At 38.4% G+C, this 26,474-nt stretch overlaps 4 protein-coding genes across 4 annotated transcripts; all 4 read left to right on the plus strand.

Annotated features, from left to right (window-relative positions):
- Window positions 1-14,317: 14,317 nt before the first annotated feature.
- Window positions 14,318-16,219, plus strand: LOC146747997 (uncharacterized). The gene has a single exon (XM_085497516.1). It carries the CDS (start codon window positions 14,318-14,320, stop codon window positions 16,217-16,219), a length of 1,902 nt encoding a protein of 633 aa, XP_085353642.1.
- A 161-nt stretch (window positions 16,220-16,380) lies between these two features.
- Window positions 16,381-19,635, plus strand: LOC146747998 (uncharacterized). Its single transcript, XM_085497517.1, has one exon. The coding sequence runs from the start codon at window positions 16,381-16,383 to the stop codon at window positions 19,633-19,635; it is 3,255 nt and encodes a 1,084-aa protein (XP_085353643.1).
- An 805-nt stretch (window positions 19,636-20,440) lies between these two features.
- On the plus strand, window positions 20,441-22,342 carry LOC146747999 (uncharacterized). Its single transcript, XM_085497518.1, has one exon. The coding sequence runs from the start codon at window positions 20,441-20,443 to the stop codon at window positions 22,340-22,342; it is 1,902 nt and encodes a 633-aa protein (XP_085353644.1).
- Window positions 22,343-22,503: 161 nt separating this feature from the next.
- Window positions 22,504-25,758, plus strand: LOC146748000 (uncharacterized). The gene has a single exon (XM_085497519.1). The coding sequence runs from the start codon at window positions 22,504-22,506 to the stop codon at window positions 25,756-25,758; it is 3,255 nt and encodes a 1,084-aa protein (XP_085353645.1).
- Window positions 25,759-26,474: the final 716 nt, after the last annotated feature.

Consider the following 26,474-nt stretch of genomic DNA (forward strand, 5'->3'; position numbering starts at 1 on the left):
GACACAATGATGGCATATAGAACAAGAGATGTGACTGGTATATCAGTGACACGGTGATGGCATATAGAACAAGAGATGTGACTAGTATATCAGGGACAAGAGGTGTGACTAGTATATCAGTGATAAAATGATGGCATATTGGACAAGAGGTGTGACGAGTATATCAGTGACATAATGATGGCATATTGGACAATTGGTGTGACTGGTATATCAGTGACATAATGATGGCATATTGGACAAGAGGTGTGACTAGTATATCAGGGACAAAATGATGGCATATTGGACAAGAGGTGTGACTAGTATATCAGTGACAAAATGATGGCATATTGGACAAGAGATGTGGCCAGTATATCAGTGAAAAAATGATGACATATTGGACAAGAGGTGTGACATAATGATGGCATATTGGACAAGAGGTGTGACTGGTATATCAGTGACATAATGATGGCATATTGGACAAGAGGTGTGACTAGTATATCAGTGACAAAACGATGGCATATTGGACAAGAGATGTGACTAGTATATCAGTGACATAATGATTGCATATTGGACAAGACGTGTGACGAGTATATCAGTGACATAATGATGGCATATTGGACAAGAGGTGTGACTAGTATATCAGTGACACAATAATGGCATATAGAACAAGAGACGTGACTCGTATATCAGTGACACAATGATTGCATATTGGACAAGAGGTGTGACGAGTATATCAGTGACATAATGATGGCATATTGGACAAGAGGTGTGACTAGTATATCAGTGACAAAATGATGGCATATTGGACAAGAGGTGTGACGAGTATATCAGTGACATAATGATGGCATATTGGACAAGAGGTGTGACTGGTATATCAGTGACATAATGATGGCATATTGGACAAGAGGTGTGACCATTATATCAGTGACACAATGATGGCATATAGAACAAGAGATGAGACTAGTATATCAGTGACACAATGATGGCATATAGAACAAGAGATGTGACTAGTATATCAGTGACACAATGACGGCATATAGAACAAGAGATGTGACTAGTATATCAGTGACACAACGATGGCATATAGAACAAGAGATTAGACTAGTATATCAGTGACACAATGATTGCATATAGAACAAGAGATGTGACTGGTATATCAGTGACACAAGGATGGCATATAGAACAAGAGATGTGACTGGTATATCAGTGACACGGTGATGGCATATAGAACAAGAGATGTGACTAGTATATCAGGGACAAGAGGTGTGACTAGTATATCAGTGATAAAATGATGGCATATTGGACAAGAGGTGTGACGAGTATATCAGTGACATAATGATGGCATATTGGACAATTGGTGTGACTGGTATATCAGTGACATAATGATGGCATATTGGACAAGAGGTGTGACTAGTATATCAGTGACAAAATGATGGCATATTGGACAAGAGGTGTGACTAGTATATCAGTGACAAAATGATGGCATATTGGACAAGAGATGTGACTAGTATATCAGTGAAAAAATGATGACATATTGGACAAGAGGTGTGACATAATGATGGCATATTGGACAAGAGGTGTGACTGGTATATCAGTGACATAATGATGGCATATTGGACAAGAGGTGTGACTAGTATATCAGTGACAAAACGATGGCATATTGGACAAGAGATGTGACTAGTATATCAGTGACATAATGATTGCATATTGGACAAGACGTGTGACGAGTATATCAGTGACATAATGATGGCATATAGGTGTGACTAGTATATCAGTGACAAAATGATGGCATATTGGACAAGAGGTGTGACTAGTATATCAGTGACAAAATGATGGCATATTGGACAAGAGGTGTGACGAGTATATCAGTGACATAATGATGGCATATTAGACAAGAGGTGTGACTGGTATATCAGTGACATAATGATGGCATATTGGACAAGAGGTGTGACTAGTATATCAGTGACACAACGATGGCATATAGAACAAGAGATGAGACTAGTATATCAGTGACACAATGATGGCATATAGAACAAGAGATGTGACTAGTATATCAGTGACACAATGACGGCATATAGAACAAGAGATGTGACTAGTATATCAGTGACACAACGATGGCATATAGAACAAGAGATTAGACTAGTATATCAGTGATACAATGAATGCATATAGAACAAGAGATGTGACTGGTGTATCAGTGACACAATGATGGCATATAGAACAAGAGATGTGACTGGTATATCAGTGACACGGTGATGGCATATATAACAAGAGATGTGACTAGTATATCAGGGACAAGAGGTGTGACTAGTATATCAGTGACATAATGATGGCATATTGGACAAGAGGTGTGACATAATGATGGCATATTGGACAAGAGGTGTGACTAGTATATCAGTGACATAATGATGGCATATTGGACAAGAGGTGTGACTAGTATATCAGTGACAAAACGATGGCATATTGGACAAGAGATGTGACTAGTATATCAGTGACACAATGATTGCATATAGAACAAGATTTGTGACTAGTATATCAGTGACACAATGATGGCATATAGAACAAGAGATGTGACTGGTATACCAGTGACACGGTGATGGCATATAGAACAAGAGATGTGACTAGTATATCAGTGACACAATGGTGGCATATTGAACAAGAGATGTGACTAGTATATTAGTGACACAATGATGGCATATTGAATAAGACATGTGACGAGTATATCAGTGACAAAACGATGGCATATTGAACAAGAGATCTGACTAGTATATCAGTGACACAACGATGGCACATTGGACAAGAGATGTGACTAGTATATCAGTGACACAAAGATGGCATATTGAACAAGAGATGTGACTAGTATATCAGTGACACAACGATGGCACATTGGACAAGAGATGTGACTAGTATATCAGTGACACAACGATGGCATATTGAACAAGAGATGTGACTAGTATATCAGTGACACAATGGCGGCATATAGAACAAGAGATGAGACTAGTATATCAGTGACACAATGATGACATATAGAACAAAAGATGTGACTAGTATATCAGTGACACAACGATGGCACATTGGACAAGAGATGTGACTAGTATATCAGTGACACAAAGATGGCATATAGAACAAAAGATGAGACTAGTATATCAGTGATACAATGATGGCATATTGAACAAGAGATGTGACTAGTATATCAGTGAAACAACGATGGCACATTGGACAAGAGATGTGACAAGTATATCAGTGACACAAAGATGGCATATAGAACAAAAGATGAGACTAGTATATCAGTGATACAATGATGGCATATTGAACAAGAGATGTGACGAGTATATCAGTGACACAATGATGGCACATTGGACAAGAGATGTGACTAGTATATCAGTGACACAACGATGGCATATTGAACAAGAGATGTGACTAGTATATCAGTGACACAATGACGGCATATAGAACAAGAGATGAGACTAGTATATCAGTGACACAATGATGGCATATAGAACAAGAGATGTGACTAGTATATCAGTGACACAACGATGGCATATTGAACAAGAGATGTGACTAGTATATCAGTGACACAACGATGGCATATTGAACAAGAGATGTGACTAGTATATCAGTGACACAATGACGGCATATAGAACAAGAGATGAGACTAGTATATCAGTGACACAATGATGGCATATAGAACAAGAGATGTGACTAGAATATCAGTGACACAATGACGGCATATAGAACAAGAGATGTGACTAGTATATCAGTGACACAATGATGGCATATAGAACAAGAGATGAGACTAGTATATCAGTGACACAATGACGGCATATAGAACAAGAGATGAGACTAGTATATCAGTGACACAATGACGGCATATAGAACAAGAGATGTGACTAGTATATCAGTGACACAATGATGGCATATTGGACAAGAGATGTGACTAGTATATCAGTGACACAATGATGGCATATAGAACAAGAGATGTGACTAGTATATCAGTGACACAATGATGGCATATTGGACAAGAGATGTGACTAGTATATCAGTGACACAATGGTGGCATATTGAACAAGAGATGTGACTAGTATATCAGTGACACAACGATGGCATATTGAACAAGAGGTGTGACGAGTATATCAGTGACAAAATGATGGCATATTGGACAAAAGATGTGACTCGTATATCAGTGACACAATGATGGCATATAGAACAAGAGATGTGACTAGTATATCAGTGACACAATGATGGCATATTGGACAAGAGATGTGACTAGTATATCAGTGACACAATGATGGCATATTGGACAAGAGATGTGACTAGTATATCAGTGACACAATGATGGCATATAGAACAAGAGATGAGACTCATATATTAGTGACACAATGATGGCATATAGAACAAGAGATGTGACTAGTATATCAGTGACACAAAGATGGCATATAGAACAAGAGATGTGACTAGTATATCAGAGACACAATGACGGCATATAGAACAAGAGATGTGACTAGTATATCAGTGACACAACGATGGCATATAGAACAAGAGATTAGACTAGTATATCAGTGACACAATGATTGCATATAGAACAAGAGATGCGACTGGTATATCAGTGACACAATGATGGCATATAGAACAAGAGATGTGACTGGTATATCAGTGACACGGTGATGGCATATAGAACAAGAGATGTGACTAGTATATCAGGGACAAGAGGTGTGACTAGTATATCAGTGACATAATGATGGCATATTGGACAATTGGTGTGACTGGTATATCAGTGACATAATGATGGCATATTGAACAAGAGGTGTGACTAGTATATCAGTGACAAAATGATGGCATATTGGACAAGAGGTGTGACTAGTATATCAGTGACAAAATGATGGCATATTGGACAAGAGGTGTGACATAATGATGGCATATTGGACAAGAGGTGTGACTGGTATATCAGTGACATAATGATGGCATATTGGACAAGAGGTGTGACTAGTATATCAGTGACAAAACGATGGAATATTGGACAAGAGATGTGACTAGTATATCAGTGACACAATGATTGCATATAGAACAAGAGATGTGACTAGTATATCAGTGACACAATGATGGCATATAGAACAAGAGATGTGACTGGTATATCAGTGACACGGTGATGGCATATAGAACAAGAGATGTGACTAGTATATCAGTGACACAATGGTGGCATATTGAACAAGAGATGTGACTAGTATATTAGTGACACAATGATGGCATATTGAACAAGACATGTGACGAGTATATCAGTGACACAACGATGGCATATTGAACAAGAGATCTGACTAGTATATCAGTGACACAACGATGGCACATTGGACAAGAGATGTGACTAGTATATCAGTGACACAAAGATGGCATATTGAACAAGAGATGTGACTAGTATATCAGTGACACAACGATGGCACATTGGACAAGAGATGTGACTAGTATATCAGTGACACAACGATGGCATATTGAACAAGAGATGTGACTAGTATATCAGTGACACAATGACGGCATATAGAACAAGAGATGAGACTAGTATATCAGTGACACAATGATGACATATAGAACAAAAGATGTGACTAGTATATCAGTGACACAACGATGGCACATTGGACAAGAGATGTGACTAGTATATCAGTGACACAAAGATGGCATATAGAACAAAAGATGAGACTAGTATATCAGTGATACAATGATGGCATATTGAACAAGAGATGTGACTAGTATATCAGTGAAACAACGATGGCACATTGGACAAGAGATGTGACTAGTATATCAGTGACACAAAGATGGCATATAGAACAAAAGATGAGACTAGTATATCAGTGATACAATGATGGCATATTGAACAAGAGATGTGACGAGTATATCAGTGACACAATGATGGCACATTGGACAAGAGATGTGACTAGTATATCAGTGACACAACGATGGCATATTGAACAAGAGATGTGACTAGTATATCAGTGACACAATGACGGCATATAGAACAAGAGATGAGACTAGTATATCAGTGACACAATGATGGCATATAGAACAAGAGATGTGACTAGTATATCAGTGACACAACGATGGCATATTGAACAAGAGATGTGACTAGTATATCAGTGACACAACGATGGCATATTGAACAAGAGATGTGACTAGTATATCAGTGACACAATGACGGCATATAGAACAAGAGATGAGACTAGTATATCAGTGACACAATGATGGCATATAGAACAAGAGATGTGACTAGTATATCAGTGACACAATGACGGCATATAGAACAAGAGATGTGACTAGTATATCAGTGACACAATGATGGCATATAGAACAAGAGATGAGACTAGTATATCAGTGACACAATGACGGCATATAGAACAAGAGATGAGACTAGTATATCAGTGACACAATGGCGGCATATAGAACAAGAGATGTGACTAGTATATCAGTGACACAATGATGGCATATTGGACAAGAGATGTGACTAGTATATCAGTGACACAATGATGGCATATAGAACAAGAGATGTGACTAGTATATCAGTGACACAATGATTGCATATAGAACAAGAGATGTGACTAGTATATCAGTGACACAATGATGGCATATAGAACAAGAGATGTGACTGGTATATCAGTGACACGGTGATGGCATATAGAACAAGAGATGTGACTAGTATATCAGTGACACAATGGTGGCATATTGAACAAGAGATGTGACTAGTATATTAGTGACACAATGATGGCATATTGAACAAGACATGTGACGAGTATATCAGTGACACAACGATGGCATATTGAACAAGAGATCTGACTAGTATATCAGTGACACAACGATGGCACATTGGACAAGAGATGTGACTAGTATATCAGTGACACAAAGATGGCATATTGAACAAGAGATGTGACTAGTATATCAGTGACACAACGATGGCACATTGGACAAGAGATGTGACTAGTATATCAGTGACACAACGATGGCATATTGAACAAGAGATGTGACTAGTATATCAGTGACACAATGACGGCATATAGAACAAGAGATGAGACTAGTATATCAGTGACACAATGATGACATATAGAACAAAAGATGTGACTAGTATATCAGTGACACAACGATGGCACATTGGACAAGAGATGTGACTAGTATATCAGTGACACAAAGATGGCATATAGAACAAAAGATGAGACTAGTATATCAGTGATACAATGATGGCATATTGAACAAGAGATGTGACTAGTATATCAGTGAAACAACGATGGCACATTGGACAAGAGATGTGACTAGTATATCAGTGACACAAAGATGGCATATAGAACAAAAGATGAGACTAGTATATCAGTGATACAATGATGGCATATTGAACAAGAGATGTGACGAGTATATCAGTGACACAATGATGGCACATTGGACAAGAGATGTGACTAGTATATCAGTGACACAACGATGGCATATTGAACAAGAGATGTGACTAGTATATCAGTGACACAATGACGGCATATAGAACAAGAGATGAGACTAGTATATCAGTGACACAATGATGGCATATAGAACAAGAGATGTGACTAGTATATCAGTGACACAACGATGGCATATTGAACAAGAGATGTGACTAGTATATCAGTGACACAACGATGGCATATTGAACAAGAGATGTGACTAGTATATCAGTGACACAATGACGGCATATAGAACAAGAGATGAGACTAGTATATCAGTGACACAATGATGGCATATAGAACAAGAGATGTGACTAGTATATCAGTGACACAATGACGGCATATAGAACAAGAGATGTGACTAGTATATCAGTGACACAATGATGGCATATAGAACAAGAGATGAGACTAGTATATCAGTGACACAATGACGGCATATAGAACAAGAGATGAGACTAGTATATCAGTGACACAATGGCGGCATATAGAACAAGAGATGTGACTAGTATATCAGTGACACAATGATGGCATATTGGACAAGAGATGTGACTAGTATATCAGTGACACAATGATGGCATATAGAACAAGAGATGTGACTAGTATATCAGTGACACAATGATGGCATATTGGACAAGAGATGTGACTAGTATATCAGTGACACAATGGTGGCATATTGAACAAGAGATGTGACTACTATATCAGTGACACAACGATGGCATATTGAACAAGAGGTGTGACGAGTATATCAGTGACAAAATGATGGCATATTGGACAAAAGATGTGACTCGTATATCAGTGACACAATGATAGCATATAGAACAAGAGATGTGACTAGTATATCAGTGACACAATGATGGCATATTGGACAAGAGATGTGACTAGTATATCAGTGACACAATGATGGCATATTGGACAAGAGATGTGACTAGTATATCAGTGACACAATGATGGCATATAGAACAAGAGATGAGACTCATATATTAGTGACACAATGATGGCATATAGAACAAGAGATGTGACTAGTATATCAGTGACACAATGATGGCATATAGAACAAGAGATGTGACTAGTATATCAGTGACACAATGATGGCATATAGAACAAGAGATGTGACTAGTATATCAGTGACACAATGATGGCATATAGAACAAGAGATGTGACTAGTATATCAGTGACACACTGATGGCATATAGAACAAGAGATGTGACTAGTATATCAGTGACACAATGATGGCATATTGGACAAGAGATGTGACTAGTATATCAGTGACACAATGATGGCATATTGGACAAGAGATGTGACTAGTATATCAGTGACACAATGATGGCATATTGGACAAGAGATGTGACTAGTATATCAGTGATACAATGATGGCATATAGAACAAGAGATGAGACTCATATATTAGTGACACAATGATGGCATATAGAACAAGAGATGTGACTAGTATATCAGTGACACAATGATGGCATATAGAACAAGAGATGTGACTAGTATAGCAGTGACACAATGATGGCATATAGAACAAGAGATGTGACTAGTATATCAGTGACACAATGACGGCATATAGAACAAGAGATGAGACTAGTATATCAGTGACACATTGATGGCATATTGGACAAGAGATGTGACTAGTATATCAGTGACACAATGATGGCATATTGGACAAGAGATGTGACTAGTATATCAGTGACACAATGATGGCATATAGAACAGGAGATGAGACTAGTATATCAGTGACACAATGATGGCATATAGAACAAGCCATGCATGGTACAGTTCTCGTTAGTTATAGTAATATATAGCTGCAATATATATATGTCAGGAATATGATTATGATGATTGTTTAACATTTAAATGATTGACATTTGTATCTGGTCGACAAACAAGTATTGAGAGATATTGCTCTGGAATAGCATTAATTAAAACAAAATCAGCCATTTTGAATACATGTATAATGAATATATACAATTTGAACATAGTCAGTCAAAGCATGTCAGAGATATGGCTATAGAAGCCCATTCATTAAAACAAAATTGCCACTAGTCAGCCATTCTGAATCTGATCTAAAAAACAAACACAATGATGGCATATAGAACAAGAGATGTGACTAGTATATCAGTGACACAATGACGGCATATTGGACAAGAGATGTGACTAGTATATCAGTGACACAACGATGGCATATAGAACAAGAGATGAGACTAGTATATCAGTGACACAATGATGGCATATTGAACAAGAGATGTGACTAGTATATCAGTGACACAATGACGGCATATTGGACAAGAGATGTGACTAGTATATCAGTGACACAACGATGGCATATAGAACAAGAGATGTGACTAGTATATCAGTGACACAATGATGGCATATAGAACAAGAGATGTGACTAGTATATCAGTGACACAATGATGGCATATTGGACAAAAGATGTGACTAGTATATCAGTGACACAATAATGGCATATAGAACAAGAGATGTGACTAGTATATCAGTGACACAACGATGGCATATAGAACAAGAGATGAGACTAGTATATCGGTGACACAATGACGGCATATAGAACACGAGATGTGACTAGTATATCAGTGACACAACGATGGCATATAGAACATTGGACAAGAGATGTGACTAGTATATCAGTGACACAACGATGACATATGGAACAAGAGATGTGACTAGTATATCAGTGACACAACGATGGCATATAGAACAAGAGATGTGACTAGTATATCAGTGACACAATGATGGCATATAGAACAAGAGATGTGACTAGTATATCAGTGACACAATGATGGCATATAGAACAAGAGATGTGACTAGTATATCAGTGACACAATGATGGCATATAGAACAAGAGATGTGACTAGTATATCAGTGAAACAATGATGGCATATTGGACAAGAGATGTGACTAGTATATCAGTGACACAATGATGGCATATTGGACAAGAGATGTGGCTAGTATATCAGTGACACAATGATGGCATATAGAACAAGAGATGTGACTAGTATATCAGTGACACAATGATGGCATATAGAACAAGCCATGCATGGTACAGTTCTCGTTAGTTATAGTAATATATAGCTGCAATATATATATGTCAGGAATATGATTATGATGATTGTTTAACATTTAAATGATTGACATTTGTATCTGGTCGTCAAACAAGTATTGAGAGATATTGCTCTGGAATAGCATTAATTAAAACAAAATCAGCCATTTTGAATACATGTATAATGAATATATACAATTTGAACATAGTCAGTCAAAGCATGTCAGAGATATGGCTATAGAAGTCCATTCATTAAAACAAAATTGCCACTAGTCAGCCATTCTGAATCTGATCTAAAAAACAAACACAATGATGGCATATAGAACAAGAGATGTGACTAGTATATCAGTGACACAATGACGGCATATTGGACAAGAGATGTGACTAGTATATCAGTGACACAACGATGGCATATAGAACAAGAGATGAGACTAGTATATCAGTGACACAATGATGGCATATAGAACAAGAGATGTGACTAGTATATCAGTGACACAATGACGGCATATTGGACAAGAGATGTGACTAGTATATCAGTGACACAACGATGGCATATAGAACAAGAGATGTGACTAGTATATCAGTGACACAATGATGGCATATAGAACAAGAGATGTGACTAGTATATCAGTGACACAATGATGGCATATTGGACAAGAGATGTGACTAGTATATCAGTGACACAATAATGGCATATAGAACAAGAGATGTGACTAGTATATCAGTGACACAACGATGGCATATAGAACAAGAGATGAGACTAGTATATCAGTGACACAATGACGGCATATAGAACACGAGATGTGACTAGTATATCAGTGACACAACGATGGCATATAGAACATTGGACAAGAGATGTGACTTGTATATCAGTGACACAACGATGACATATGGAACAAGAGATGTGACTAGTATATCAGTGACACAACGATGGCATATAGAACAAGAGATGTGACTAGTATATCAGTGACACGATGATGGCGTATAGAACAAGAGATGTGACTAGTATATCAGTGACACAATGATGGCATATAGAACAAGAGATGTGACTAGTATATCAGTGAAACAATGATGGCATATTGGACAAGAGATGTGACTAGTATATCAGTGACACAACGATGGCATATTGGACAAGAGATGTGACTAGTATATCAGTGACACAATGATGGCATATAGAACAAGAGATGTGACTAGTATATCAGTGACACAATGATGGCATATAGAACAAGCCATGCATGGTACAGTTCCCGTTAGTTATAGTAATATAGCTGTAATATATATATATGTCAGGAATATGATTATGATGATTGTTTAACATTTAAATGATTGACATTTGTATCTGATCGTCAAACAAGTATTGAGAGATATTGCTCTGGAATAGCATTAATTAAAACAAAATCAGCCATTTTGAATACATGTATAATGAATATATACAATTTGAACATAGTCAGTCAAAGCATGTCAGAGATATGGCTATAGAAGCCCATTCATTAAAACAAAATTGCCACTAGTCAGCCATTCTGAATCTGATCTAAAAAACAAACACAATGATGGCATATAGAACAAGAGATGTGACTAGTATATCAGTGACACAACGATGGCATATAGAACAAGAGATGAGACTAGTATATCAGTGACACAATGATGGCATATAGAACAAGAGATACGACTAGTATATCAGTGACACAATGACGGCATATAGAACACGATATGTGACTAGTATACCAGTGACACAACGATGGCATATAGAACAAGAGATGAGACTAGTATATTAGTGACACGATGATGGCATATTGGACAACGTGCATCAGGAACCCAAAATGTCTAATGTATGTACCAAGTTTGAACAAAATCCATCCAAAAGTGCCAGAAATATTTGATATTTGATGATTTTTTTAGCACAATAATAGCCATCATTCGGCTATTTTTAATAGGGTCGTCAAACCAATATATCTATGACATGATGTATAATGAATATTTAAAATTTAAACATAATCAGTCACAGCAAATCAGATATATGGCACTAGAACCACATTTATTAAAACAAAATGGCCGCCGGTCGGCCATTTTGAATCTTATCTTAAAACAAAATGATGTGCATCAAAATTCTATAATGTCCAACGTACAATGTATATACCAAGTTTGAACAAAATCCATCTGTAAACAGCCGAGAAATGCTTGATTTTGATGATTCGGCCATCTTGAATTGATGTGCAGATGTATAATATCATGTATGATGTATGTGTGAAGTTTGATTGTGATTGGTCCAGATACAGGTCCGGACACACGCATACGAACACGAGCGGAAGCACAGAGGTCAAAACATAAGTCCCTGTTTCCGGACTGCGTTCAAACGGGGACTAACAAGAGATGTGATTAGTATATCAGTGACACAATGATGGCATATTTGACAAGATAACAATATGCATAATTGTAATACTTGAGAATATTATAGAAACACAAGTGTAACCAATGAAATTACCACATATTTTCATGTGAATTCATTACTCTGTGAAACAAATATATTAAGCACTATATGTAAAAGCTTAATGCGGTTCAGACAATGTAACGACTTCTTGAAAACAGATATACCATTTAGCCTGAAAAATTAGGTATGTACTCTACTTGTTCTATCCACAAAGTAACTGAAGCAAATTATTGATTATTCAAATGGTTAGGCCACCATCTTGAATTTTGTAAAACCCGGAAGTACTCAATTGCACCATTTTTAGGAGTCATAAAAACACATTTTAGTGATCATAAGACTTTGATGGCCATTTTTATATTTCAAATCAAAGAAAGCTTAGAAAGAACTCCCATGTCCTGGGAGTATTGGGAACACACTAAAAATTAATTCAAAATTACTTGTACTAGAGATATTGATGGAAAAGCTGAAAACCAATTATGCAAATCAGGTAATTAATATGAACAGATTTGAATGTAAAACTAAAAAGGTCTGCGCAATGTAACAGACCATCTATGTACCAAGTTTCATTGAAATGTGATTAGTACCTAAACATTATGAATTATTATACAAATTAGCTAATTGATATGCACAAATATTCATACAAAAACTAATCAGATCTCAGCATAGTCCTTGGGGAATATATGTACCACGTTTCATTGAAATGTTATTACTACTTAAGTATAAAAAACTGAAAATTAGGTGATTAACATGTACAGATTTCAACCCAAAATTAATCAGGCCTGTCTATTGTCCTAGAGCATTTATGTACCAAGTTTCATTGAAATGTAATGATTAGTACTTGAGATATCAGTAGAAAAGCCGGAAATTGACTAATCATTATGAAAATTACTAGGTAATTAATATGCACAGATTTTTACCCAAAACTAATCAAATCTGTGCATCTATCTATGCAAAATCCAATGAGTGGTTCTTTAGAAGCTAACAAATAGCTAATTATCATGTAAATTAGGTAATTAATATGCACGCATTTTTACCAGAACCTATGCTCGTATAATATGCAGACAAGATTGGTTTTTGGTTGAAATTCTGAGCATTTAATCACCTAATTTGCATAATAATCAACCAATTTTAAACATCTTCACTTGTTGTCGGGAACCGTGTGCAAATGTAAGCTCCACCCATCAACACCTCCTACTTATTATGTTAATCATATGTCACTCATTTAAGTTTACCAATTAATATTCATAGTGTTATTGTTATACAAGCATTGTACATTGTACTTGAATTTGAGTGCTTCGTTAGAATAAAGCGTTGTGATAACCAACTCCACTTCACGCCTTTGTTGGCCATTCTCTTCTCTCAACGGACCCTATCTCAAGTGCGTAAGCACATTGTTGGTGCCGAGACCAGGATGTCTATTGAGAGAAACAAGCGATGTAGAGGGGGCCACCGCAGTCAAATGACTAAACTTATTCAAAGGGCTGAAGATATCGTCGCATCCGACACTCCAGTACAACAAAGCACGATTGACAGGTTGAAAGCGACAATTGGGAGTATGACTTCAAAACTAGAAAATCTCAAACTATTGGACGAAGAAATACTAAACGAAACCGAAGACGATGATTTCGACAAGGAACTTGAGGAATCAGATGACTATGCTATTAAGATGAACGAATACGTGGTAAAATTCGAAGGATTTCTACAACGGATGACGACTCGTTCAACAAGTTCCAGAGATAATACCTCTACAACTGAGAACGGTTCTTCGCCAGACTCTACACAGCAAACAACAAGGAAAGTCAACCTCCCAAAGCTTACGTTAACCCCGTTCAGTGGTGACATTCTGACCTGGATGAGTTTTAAAGACGGATTTGACGCTGCCGTCCACAACGATTCAAGTCTGGATGATGTCCAGAAATTTCAGTATTTAAGGGCACATCTGTGTGGCGAAGCAGCGCGAACTATCGACGGACTACCACTCACCAACACCAATTACATACATGCGCTCGACTTACTCACCAAGAGATATGGTCAGCCACAGAAAATAATTAGCGCGTATATGAAGGCTTTATGGAAACTTGAGATACCCTCCGGAACATTGAATAATCTTGTAACTTTCCACGACAAAATAGAAAGTTACATTCGTGGATTAAATGCCCTCGGGAAGTCAGATGACACCTTCGGTGACCTACTAGTCCCAATAATACTAGAGAAACTACCAGCTAACACCCGAAGCCAAATTTCTAGGGACAACAGAAACGTGGACTGGACATTGAAAAGCCTAAGGGAAGCGATTCAACACGAAATCAATGCTACCAGAGCGGGAGAAACTACTTTTGAACTTGACGGCGATCACTTCACAGAATCGCCAGCCACTGCCGCATTCGTGACAACAACTCGAGAAAAACCTCCGAGGCCAGCTCACTGTGCATTTTGTAAAAGGAGCGGACACAAGGCAATAGACTGCAGGGTAGTTTCCGACAAGGCAAAACGTTCCGAAATCATCAAAAGAGACAAATTATGCTACAATTGCCTCGGCACACATCGAGTTTCAGATTGTAAATCGAAATTCAGATGCCAAACTTGCAAACGCAAACACCACACTGCGATATGCCAAGGGGAAATTCGCAGACAACCAGCCACATCGGAAGATAATGTACATACCTGTGTTTCATCTGCTACTAGCCGAAATTCTCACGTGATGTTAAAGACGGCTATTGCAGACATTACTGCCAAAGGATACTCAACACCGTTACCTGCCACACTGCTATTTGACGACGGATCACAAAGAACTTTCATAACAGAACGTACAGCCAGATCAATTGGAATAGACTTTGAAAAATGTTATTCGGAAATAATAAATGTTTCCACACTTGGCGCAAAGTCTACAGGGTTACGATCAATGAAAATTGCAGAAATTACGGTAATTACCTCTAGTGGTTCAACTGTTGATATTCATGCATTGATTGTACCCCAAATCACTACACCTCTTAAAAATTATCTGAAATCTAGCGCCAGTCTTGCCAATTTACCCTATCTACAAGGCTTAAAATTGGCACACGCCATTTCTGGTGACCGGGAATTTGAAGTTTCAGTTCTGGTAGGTGCAGATTTTTATTATTCATTTGTTGGTGACCATGTTGTTCGTGGCCAGGGACACACAGCAGTGTCTTCCAAATTGGGTTACTTATTATCTGGGCCATTACCACCGCAACATTCGAACCCCCTTCCCATCTCTACTGTAATGCATGTCGCTACGCAGTGTCCGGTGAAGATTCTCTACTTCAAAATTTCTGGAATGTTGAGAGCATAGGTGTTAGGGACGATCCCACCCCACAAGAAATTACTTACGATGGTTATACCAAGTCACATTTACGCTTAGAAAAGAATCGTTATGTAGCTAAACTTCCCTGGAGCCAAGATCACGCTCCCCTACCTACAAATAAAAATATTTGTGAGAAAAGAACGCGTGCTATGGTACAACGACTAACACCGGAACTAAGACACGTGTACGATAAGCTTATAAAGGACCAATTAAATCGTGGCTTTATTGAAATTATTCCTAATGATGACAAGAATTCGGGTCATTATCTCCCTCATCATCCCGTGAAAAAAAACTCCGAAACAACACCAATTAGAATAGTTTACGACTGTAGTTGTAAGATCTCAAACAATCCTAGTTTAAATGATTGTTTAGAAACGGGACCTCCGCTATTAAACGATCTTGCTTCAATTATTCTCCGTTTCCGTACACATGAATTTGGAACCACTGCAGATATCGAGATAGCATTTTTACATGTAGGTCTTGATGAGAATGATCGAAAATTCACTAAATTCATGTGGATATCTGACCCGGACGATCCAAACAGTACATTTCAAATTTATCGATTTAAAGTAGTTCTTTTTGGCGCAGCGTGCTCGCCATTTATTCTAAATGCAGCGATTAAGTCCCATTTAGAAAATGACGGATCGGAAATTGCCACAGACCTCAGTAAAAACATTTACGTGGATAACATTCTCAGTGGACGCGATACTGAACAAGATCTCATTGCTTACCATACTGAAGCTACGAATCTCATGAAATCAAGTGGTTTCAATCTGCGCGAATGGGCTACAAACTCTCCTGAACTTAGAAACATTGCCATAAAATCCAACAGTTCTTGTTTAGATTCCAAAGTAAATGTTCTTGGTTTGCGTTGGGATACTAATACTGATTCACTTTGTTACCCAAAAAGAGAATTTGCACAGCCGTCTAAGACTGACCTACTTATCACGAAACGGGAAGTTGTCAGGGCGACCGCCAGTTTGTATGATCCACTCGGTTTTATTGCGCCTGTACATATCAGTGCAAAAATATTTATTCAAAAACTATGGAAAGCTAAACTTGAATGGGACGAACCCTTGACTAGCGAACTCCATGGCGAATGGGTTAAACTATGTCAAGAGTTACAAACCGTTACCCACACTCAGATTCCACGTCGCTATTTTAATTCCACAATGAGTGGCGGGACATTTGAGTTACACGTATTTACTGATGCCAGTGTGAAAGCCTACGGTGCTGTAGTTTATTTACGCAATACAATTTCGCGTGAATCTGCGCTAACAATTTCTAAGAGCAGAGTGACTCCTGTCAAACCATTGACTATCCCACGTACCGAGCTTATGGGTACATTGTTAGGAGCACGTCTCATAAAGTTCGTTTATTCAAGCCTAAATGAACAGATTAATATTGACAAGTGTGTTTTGTGGTGCGATAGTCAGATCGTCCTACATTGGCTACAAAATAACAAAAAATTACCTTGTTTTGTGCAGAATCGCATTACTGAAATCAAAACAAATGCGATAATCAATGAGTATAGATATTGTCCTACAAATGACAATCCAGCAGATATATTATCTCGCGGAATTACCCCATGCCAACTTTTAAACAATACACTTTGGTGGTATGGGCCTCAGTGGCTCAAATTCGGTGATTGGCCTGTTTGTGAAATCTTTGACAGTCGGGTATTGCATGTCTCGGATGAAAGTACTCCGACAAACACCCACAAAGTTACGGATAAACATACTACTGAAATTATCGGTATTGCTAATGTTATTAACGCGTTCAATTACAGTTCATTAAATAAACTGTTACGTGTAAGCGCATATGTTATGCGATTTATTCATAACATAAAGGCCAAAAAGCAAGACCGACACTTGAGCACTTTAACTGCTCGTGAAATTAACTCTGCCGAAAAAATGTGGATTCACGATGCTCAAATTCACGCATACCCTTCAGAAATTAAAGTATTGAGTATCAAACAGAAATCTACAAGCCCGTTAGCCCACCAACTTCGTTTGTTTCTTGATAGAGAGGGCTTTATTCGTGTTGGCGGCAGGCTTCACAATGCGCCAGTGAATTGTGACACAAAATTTCCAATTCTTCTCCCTAGAGGAAATCATTTCGCAAAACTTGTCGTGACCGCCGCACATTCAAATATTAAACACTCGGGTTCCCAGGCAACAATCACACATATTCTCCAAAGATTTTGGATTCCACAAATTCGGCCGTTTGTGAGATCGATACTGAGAAATTGTGTTGTCTGTCGGTTAGTGTGTGGAAAACCCTACAGGAAACCGATTCCTGCACCCCTACAAGCATGTAGATTACGTAATGCTCCACCCTTCACCGTTACAGGTGTGGACTTTACCGGAGCCGTGTTTGTCTCGGTAGAGAAGTCAGAGCGGAAAGCCTATATCTGTTTATTCACATGCGCTGTGACTCGGGCTATTCATTTAGAATTGGTTATGGATCTCTCTACCGATACATTTTTACGTGCCTTCAGACGGTTTGCTGCGAGGCGTTCATTACCTAGTAAAATTATTTCGGACAATGGATCAACTTATCTTTCCGCAGCTAAAGAAATACAGAAATTATTCGAGTCAGCGTCAATTCAAAACTACTTTGCAAACCACCGCATGGAGTGGTCCTTCATACCAAAACGTGCCCCTTGGTTTGGAGGATTTTGGGAGAGACTTATTGGTATGACAAAAACATCCCTCAAAAAAGTCCTCGGTCGCGCCTTTGTGTCTGTTGACGAACTGCAAACAGTTCTTACAGAAATCGAAGCCACATTAAATGACCGCCCACTAACTTATCTCTCCTCTGATTCCAATGATTTACTACCATTAACACCTTCACATTTTTTACATGGCCGCCTTATTACGACTATGCCGTATTACAGTGTAGATGAGGAGGAACTAAATGACCCAACATATGGCAATTTTGAAAACCTCCAAAGAAGATCTGAACATTTAGCCAAAATTCAAAATCATTTTTGGAAAAGATGGGCTCAAGAGTATCTCAATTCGTTACGCGAACAAGATAGATTATCAGGTAAAGGGGCCCTACAAAATCAAATTCGGGTGGGAGATATAGTTTTGGTGGAAGACACTTCTGTACCACGGATAAAGTGGAAACTGGCCATGATCGAACAACTGAACACCGGAAATGATGGTTTAGTGAGGTCTGCATGTATCAGGACAGCCACTGGCAAGACTAGCAGGCCCATTACAAAACTTTATCCATTGGAGGTCAATTATCAATTAGAAAATGGTAAAAATTACACTCCTACTGAAGGCAGTGTACAATCTAAGGTTAATGATACCAATATTGTGAGACCAACTCGCAAGGCGGCTACGAAAGCTCGCCAACGCTTTAAAGTCTGGTCATCGATTCTCTCTACATAACGTTGGTTTATGTAATGTATCAAACAGTGGTTAACATTTTCGTTTCCATGCAAACTTTATTAACCTTGTGAAATACTTGGTCATTGAGAACTTTATTTCAAGTTAGTATTCATAACATTCGTTTCATGTGTTATCGTAATTTAGGTTGATAACTTCAGTCTTATATTTATTCACGCCATCGTTTTAGACGATCCTTTTAGACAGATGGTAAGCATTAATAAATACTTAATGAGTTACTGTAGATTGCCACACCTGGAAGAAATTATAACAAAAGGGAAAGGCATTAAAAGCCGAATTGTCAACATTCGATTATGTGTCTAACAATATGTTAGAACCCAGCGTTTATTTACCAAGTATAATTACATTCCAGACGGTGTTGACTTTTAGTATTAGTAGTAGTATTTTATGGATTATTTCTTGTAAACGTCTTATTTGTCATGCTCCATCTGTTAATCCTGCTGTTAATACGATTTACAGGATGTGTTTATAAACAGTCATGTAATCTTTATTCGGTGTTTTTCATCTTTGCTAGGGGGAGGATGTCGGGAACCGTGTGCAAATGTAAGCTCCACCCATCAACACCTCCTACTTATTATGTTAATCATATGTCACTCATTTAAGTTTACCAATTAATATTCATAGTGTTATTGTTATACAAGCATTGTACATTGTACTTGAATTTGAGTGCTTCGTTAGAATAAAGCGTTGTGATAACCAACTCCACTTCACGCCTTTGTTGGCCATTCTCTTCTCTCAACGGACCCTATCTCAAGTGCGTAAGCACATTGTTGGTGCCGAGACCAGGATGTCTATTGAGAGAAACAAGCGATGTAGAGGGGGCCACCGCAGTCAAATGACTAAACTTATTCAAAGGGCTGAAGATATCGTCGCATCCGACACTCCAGTACAACAAAGCACGATTGACAGGTTGAAAGCGACAATTGGGAGTATGACTTCAAAACTAGAAAATCTCAAACTATTGGACGAAGAAATACTAAACGAAACCGAAGACGATGATTTCGACAAGGAACTTGAGGAATCAGATGACTATGCTATTAAGATGAACGAATACGTGGTAAAATTCGAAGGATTTCTACAACGGATGACGACTCGTTCAACAAGTTCCAGAGATAATACCTCTACAACTGAGAACGGTTCTTCGCCAGACTCTACACAGCAAACAACAAGGAAAGTCAACCTCCCAAAGCTTACGTTAACCCCGTTCAGTGGTGACATTCTGACCTGGATGAGTTTTAAAGACGGATTTGACGCTGCCGTCCACAACGATTCAAGTCTGGATGATGTCCAGAAATTTCAGTATTTAAGGGCACATCTGTGTGGCGAAGCAGCGCGAACTATCGACGGACTACCACTCACCAACACCAATTACATACATGCGCTCGACTTACTCACCAAGAGATATGGTCAGCCACAGAAAATAATTAGCGCGTATATGAAGGCTTTATGGAAACTTGAGATACCCTCCGGAACATTGAATAATCTTGTAACTTTCCACGACAAAATAGAAAGTTACATTCGTGGATTAAATGCCCTCGGGAAGTCAGATGACACCTTCGGTGACCTACTAGTCCCAATAATACTAGAGAAACTACCAGCTAACACCCGAAGCCAAATTTCTAGGGACAACAGAAACGTGGACTGGACATTGAAAAGCCTAAGGGAAGCGATTCAACACGAAATCAATGCTACCAGAGCGGGAGAAACTACTTTTGAACTTGACGGCGATCACTTCACAGAATCGCCAGCCACTGCCGCATTCGTGACAACAACTCGAGAAAAACCTCCGAGGCCAGCTCACTGTGCATTTTGTAAAAGGAGCGGACACAAGGCAATAGACTGCAGGGTAGTTTCCGACAAGGCAAAACGTTCCGAAATCATCAAAAGAGACAAATTATGCTACAATTGCCTTGGCACACATCGAGTTTCAGATTGTAAATCGAAATTCAGATGCCAAACTTGCAAACGCAAACACCACACTGCGATATGCCAAGGGGAAATTCGCAGACAACCAGCCACATCGGAAGATAATGTACATACCTGTGTTTCATCTGCTACTAGCCGAAATTCTCACGTGATGTTAAAGACGGCTATTGCAGACATTACTGCCAAAGGATACTCAACACCGTTACCTGCCACACTGCTATTTGACGACGGATCACAAAGAACTTTCATAACAGAACGTACAGCCAGATCAATTGGAATAGACTTTGAAAAATGTTATTCGGAAATAATAAATGTTTCCACACTTGGCGCAAAGTCTACAGGGTTACGATCAATGAAAATTGCAGAAATTACGGTAATTACCTCTAGTGGTTCAACTGTTGATATTCATGCATTGATTGTACCCCAAATCACTACACCTCTTAAAAATTATCTGAAATCTAGCGCCAGTCTTGCCAATTTACCCTATCTACAAGGCTTAAAATTGGCACACGCCATTTCTGGTGACCGGGAATTTGAAGTTTCAGTTCTGGTAGGTGCAGATTTTTATTATTCATTTGTTGGTGACCATGTTGTTCGTGGCCAGGGACACACAGCAGTGTCTTCCAAATTGGGTTACTTATTATCTGGGCCATTACCACCGCAACATTCGAACCCCCTTCCCATCTCTACTGTAATGCATGTCGCTACGCAGTGTCCGGTGAAGATTCTCTACTTCAAAATTTCTGGAATGTTGAGAGCATAGGTGTTAGGGACGATCCCACCCCACAAGAAATTACTTACGATGGTTATACCAAGTCACATTTACGCTTAGAAAAGAATCGTTATGTAGCTAAACTTCCCTGGAGCCAAGATCACGCTCCCCTACCTACAAATAAAAATATTTGTGAGAAAAGAACGCGTGCTATGGTACAACGACTAACACCGGAACTAAGACACGTGTACGATAAGCTTATAAAGGACCAATTAAATCGTGGCTTTATTGAAATTATTCCTAATGATGACAAGAATTCGGGTCATTATCTCCCTCATCATCCCGTGAAAAAAAACTCCGAAACAACACCAATTAGAATAGTTTACGACTGTAGTTGTAAGATCTCAAACAATCCTAGTTTAAATGATTGTTTAGAAACGGGACCTCCGCTATTAAACGATCTTGCTTCAATTATTCTCCGTTTCCGTACACATGAATTTGGAACCACTGCAGATATCGAGATAGCATTTTTACATGTAGGTCTTGATGAGAATGATCGAAAATTCACTAAATTCATGTGGATATCTGACCCGGACGATCCAAACAGTACATTTCAAATTTATCGATTTAAAGTAGTTCTTTTTGGCGCAGCGTGCTCGCCATTTATTCTAAATGCAGCGATTAAGTCCCATTTAGAAAATGACGGATCGGAAATTGCCACAGACCTCAGTAAAAACATTTACGTGGATAACATTCTCAGTGGACGCGATACTGAACAAGATCTCATTGCTTACCATACTGAAGCTACGAATCTCATGAAATCAAGTGGTTTCAATCTGCGCGAATGGGCTACAAACTCTCCTGAACTTAGAAACATTGCCATAAAATCCAACAGTTCTTGTTTAGATTCCAAAGTAAATGTTCTTGGTTTGCGTTGGGATACTAATACTGATTCACTTTGTTACCCAAAAAGAGAATTTGCACAGCCGTCTAAGACTGACCTACTTATCACGAAACGGGAAGTTGTCAGGGCGACCGCCAGTTTGTATGATCCACTCGGTTTTATTGCGCCTGTACATATCAGTGCAAAAATATTTATTCAAAAACTATGGAAAGCTAAACTTGAATGGGACGAACCCTTGACTAGCGAACTCCATGGCGAATGGGTTAAACTATGTCAAGAGTTACAAACCGTTACCCACACTCAGATTCCACGTCGCTATTTTAATTCCACAATGAGTGGCGGGACATTTGAGTTACACGTATTTACTGATGCCAGTGTGAAAGCCTACGGTGCTGTAGTTTATTTACGCAATACAATTTCGCGTGAATCTGCGCTAACAATTTCTAAGAGCAGAGTGACTCCTGTCAAACCATTGACTATCCCACGTACCGAGCTTATGGGTACATTGTTAGGAGCACGTCTCATAAAGTTCGTTTATTCAAGCCTAAATGAACAGATTAATATTGACAAGTGTGTTTTGTGGTGCGATAGTCAGATCGTCCTACATTGGCTACAAAATAACAAAAAATTACCTTGTTTTGTGCAGAATCGCATTACTGAAATCAAAACAAATGCGATAATCAATGAGTATAGATATTGTCCTACAAATGACAATCCAGCAGATATATTATCTCGCGGAATTACCCCATGCCAACTTTTAAACAATACACTTTGGTGGTATGGGCCTCAGTGGCTCAAATTCGGTGATTGGCCTGTTTGTGAAATCTTTGACAGTCGGGTATTGCATGTCTCGGATGAAAGTACTCCGACAAACACCCACAAAGTTACGGATAAACATACTACTGAAATTATCGGTATTGCTAATGTTATTAACGCGTTCAATTACAGTTCATTAAATAAACTGTTACGTGTAAGCGCATATGTTATGCGATTTATTCATAACATAAAGGCCAAAAAGCAAGACCGACACTTGAGCACTTTAACTGCTCGTGAAATTAACTCTGCCGAAAAAATGTGGATTCACGATGCTCAAATTCACGCATACCCTTCAGAAATTAAAGTATTGAGTATCAAACAGAAATCTACAAGCCCGTTAGCCCACCAACTTCGTTTGTTTCTTGATAGAGAGGGCTTTATTCGTGTTGGCGGCAGGCTTCACAATGCGCCAGTGAATTGTGACACAAAATTTCCAATTCTTCTCCCTAGAGGAAATCATTTCGCAAAACTTGTCGTGACCGCCGCACATTCAAATATTAAACACTCGGGTTCCCAGGCAACAATCACACATATTCTCCAAAGATTTTGGATTCCACAAATTCGGCCGTTTGTGAGATCGATACTGAGAAATTGTGTTGTCTGTCGGTTAGTGTGTGGAAAACCCTACAGGAAACCGATTCCTGCACCCCTACAAGCATGTAGATTACGTAATGCTCCACCCTTCACCGTTACAGGTGTGGACTTTACCGGAGCCGTGTTTGTCTCGGTAGAGAAGTCAGAGCGGAAAGCCTATATCTGTTTATTCACATGCGCTGTGACTCGGGCTATTCATTTAGAATTGGTTATGGATCTCTCTACCGATACATTTTTACGTGCCTTCAGACGGTTTGCTGCGAGGCGTTCATTACCTAGTAAAATTATTTCGGACAATGGATCAACTTATCTTTCCGCAGCTAAAGAAATACAGAAATTATTCGAGTCAGCGTCAATTCAAAACTACTTTGCAAACCACCGTATGGAGTGGTCCTTCATACCAAAACGTGCCCCTTGGTTTGGAGGATTTTGGGAGAGACTTATTGGTATGACAAAAACATCCCTCAAAAAAGTCCTCGGTCGCGCCTTTGTGTCTGTTGACGAACTGCAAACAGTTCTTACAGAAATCGAAGCCACATTAAATGACCGCCCACTAACTTATCTCTCCTCTGATTCCAATGATTTACTACCATTAACACCTTCACATTTTTTACATGGCCGCCTTATTACGACTATGCCGTATTACAGTGTAGATGAGGAGGAACTAAATGACCCAACATATGGCAATTTTGAAAACCTCCAAAGAAGATCTGAACATTTAGCCAAAATTCAAAATCATTTTTGGAAAAGATGGGCTCAAGAGTATCTCAATTCGTTACGCGAACAAGATAGATTATCAGGTAAAGGGGCCCTACAAAATCAAATTCGGGTGGGAGATATAGTTTTGGTGGAAGACACTTCTGTACCACGGATAAAGTGGAAACTGGCCATGATCGAACAACTGAACACCGGAAATGATGGTTTAGTGAGGTCTGCATGTATCAGGACAGCCACTGGCAAGACTAGCAGGCCCATTACAAAACTTTATCCATTGGAGGTCAATTATCAATTAGAAAATGGTAAAAATTACACTCCTACTGAAGGCACTGTACAATCTAAGGTTAATGATACCAATATTGTGAGACCAACTCGCAAGGCGGCTACGAAAGCTCGCCAACGCTTTAAAGTCTGGTCATCGATTCTCTCTACATAACGTTGGTTTATGTAATGTATCAAACAGTGGTTAACATTTTCGTTTCCATGCAAACTTTATTAACCTTGTGAAATACTTGGTCATTGAGAACTTTATTTCAAGTTAGTATTCATAACATTCGTTTCATGTGTTATCGTAATTTAGGTTGATAACTTCAGTCTTATATTTATTCACGCCATCGTTTTAGACGATCCTTTTAGACAGATGGTAAGCATTAATAAATACTTAATGAGTTACTGTAGATTGCCACACCTGGAAGAAATTATAACAAAAGGGAAAGGCATTAAAAGCCGAATTGTCAACATTCGATTATGTGTCTAACAATATGTTAGAACCCAGCGTTTATTTACCAAGTATAATTACATTCCAGACGGTGTTGACTTTTAGTATTAGTAGTAGTATTTTATGGATTATTTCTTGTAAACGTCTTATTTGTCATGCTCCATCTGTTAATCCTGCTGTTAATACGATTTACAGGATGTGTTTATAAACAGTCATGTAATCTTTATTCGGTGTTTTTCATCTTTGCTAGGGGGAGGATGTCGGGAACCGTGTGCAAATGTAAGCTCCACCCATCAACACCTCCTACTTATTATGTTAATCATATGTCACTCATTTAAGTTTACCAATTAATATTCATAGTGTTATTGTTATATAAGCATTGTACTTGAATTTGAGTGCTTCGTTAGAATAAAGCGTTGTGATAACCAACTCCA

Source organism: Saccoglossus kowalevskii, chromosome 3 (assembly GCF_978046115.1).
Source record: "Saccoglossus kowalevskii chromosome 3, keSacKowa6.1, whole genome shotgun sequence".
NCBI classification, from domain to species: domain Eukaryota; kingdom Metazoa; phylum Hemichordata; class Enteropneusta; family Harrimaniidae; genus Saccoglossus; species Saccoglossus kowalevskii.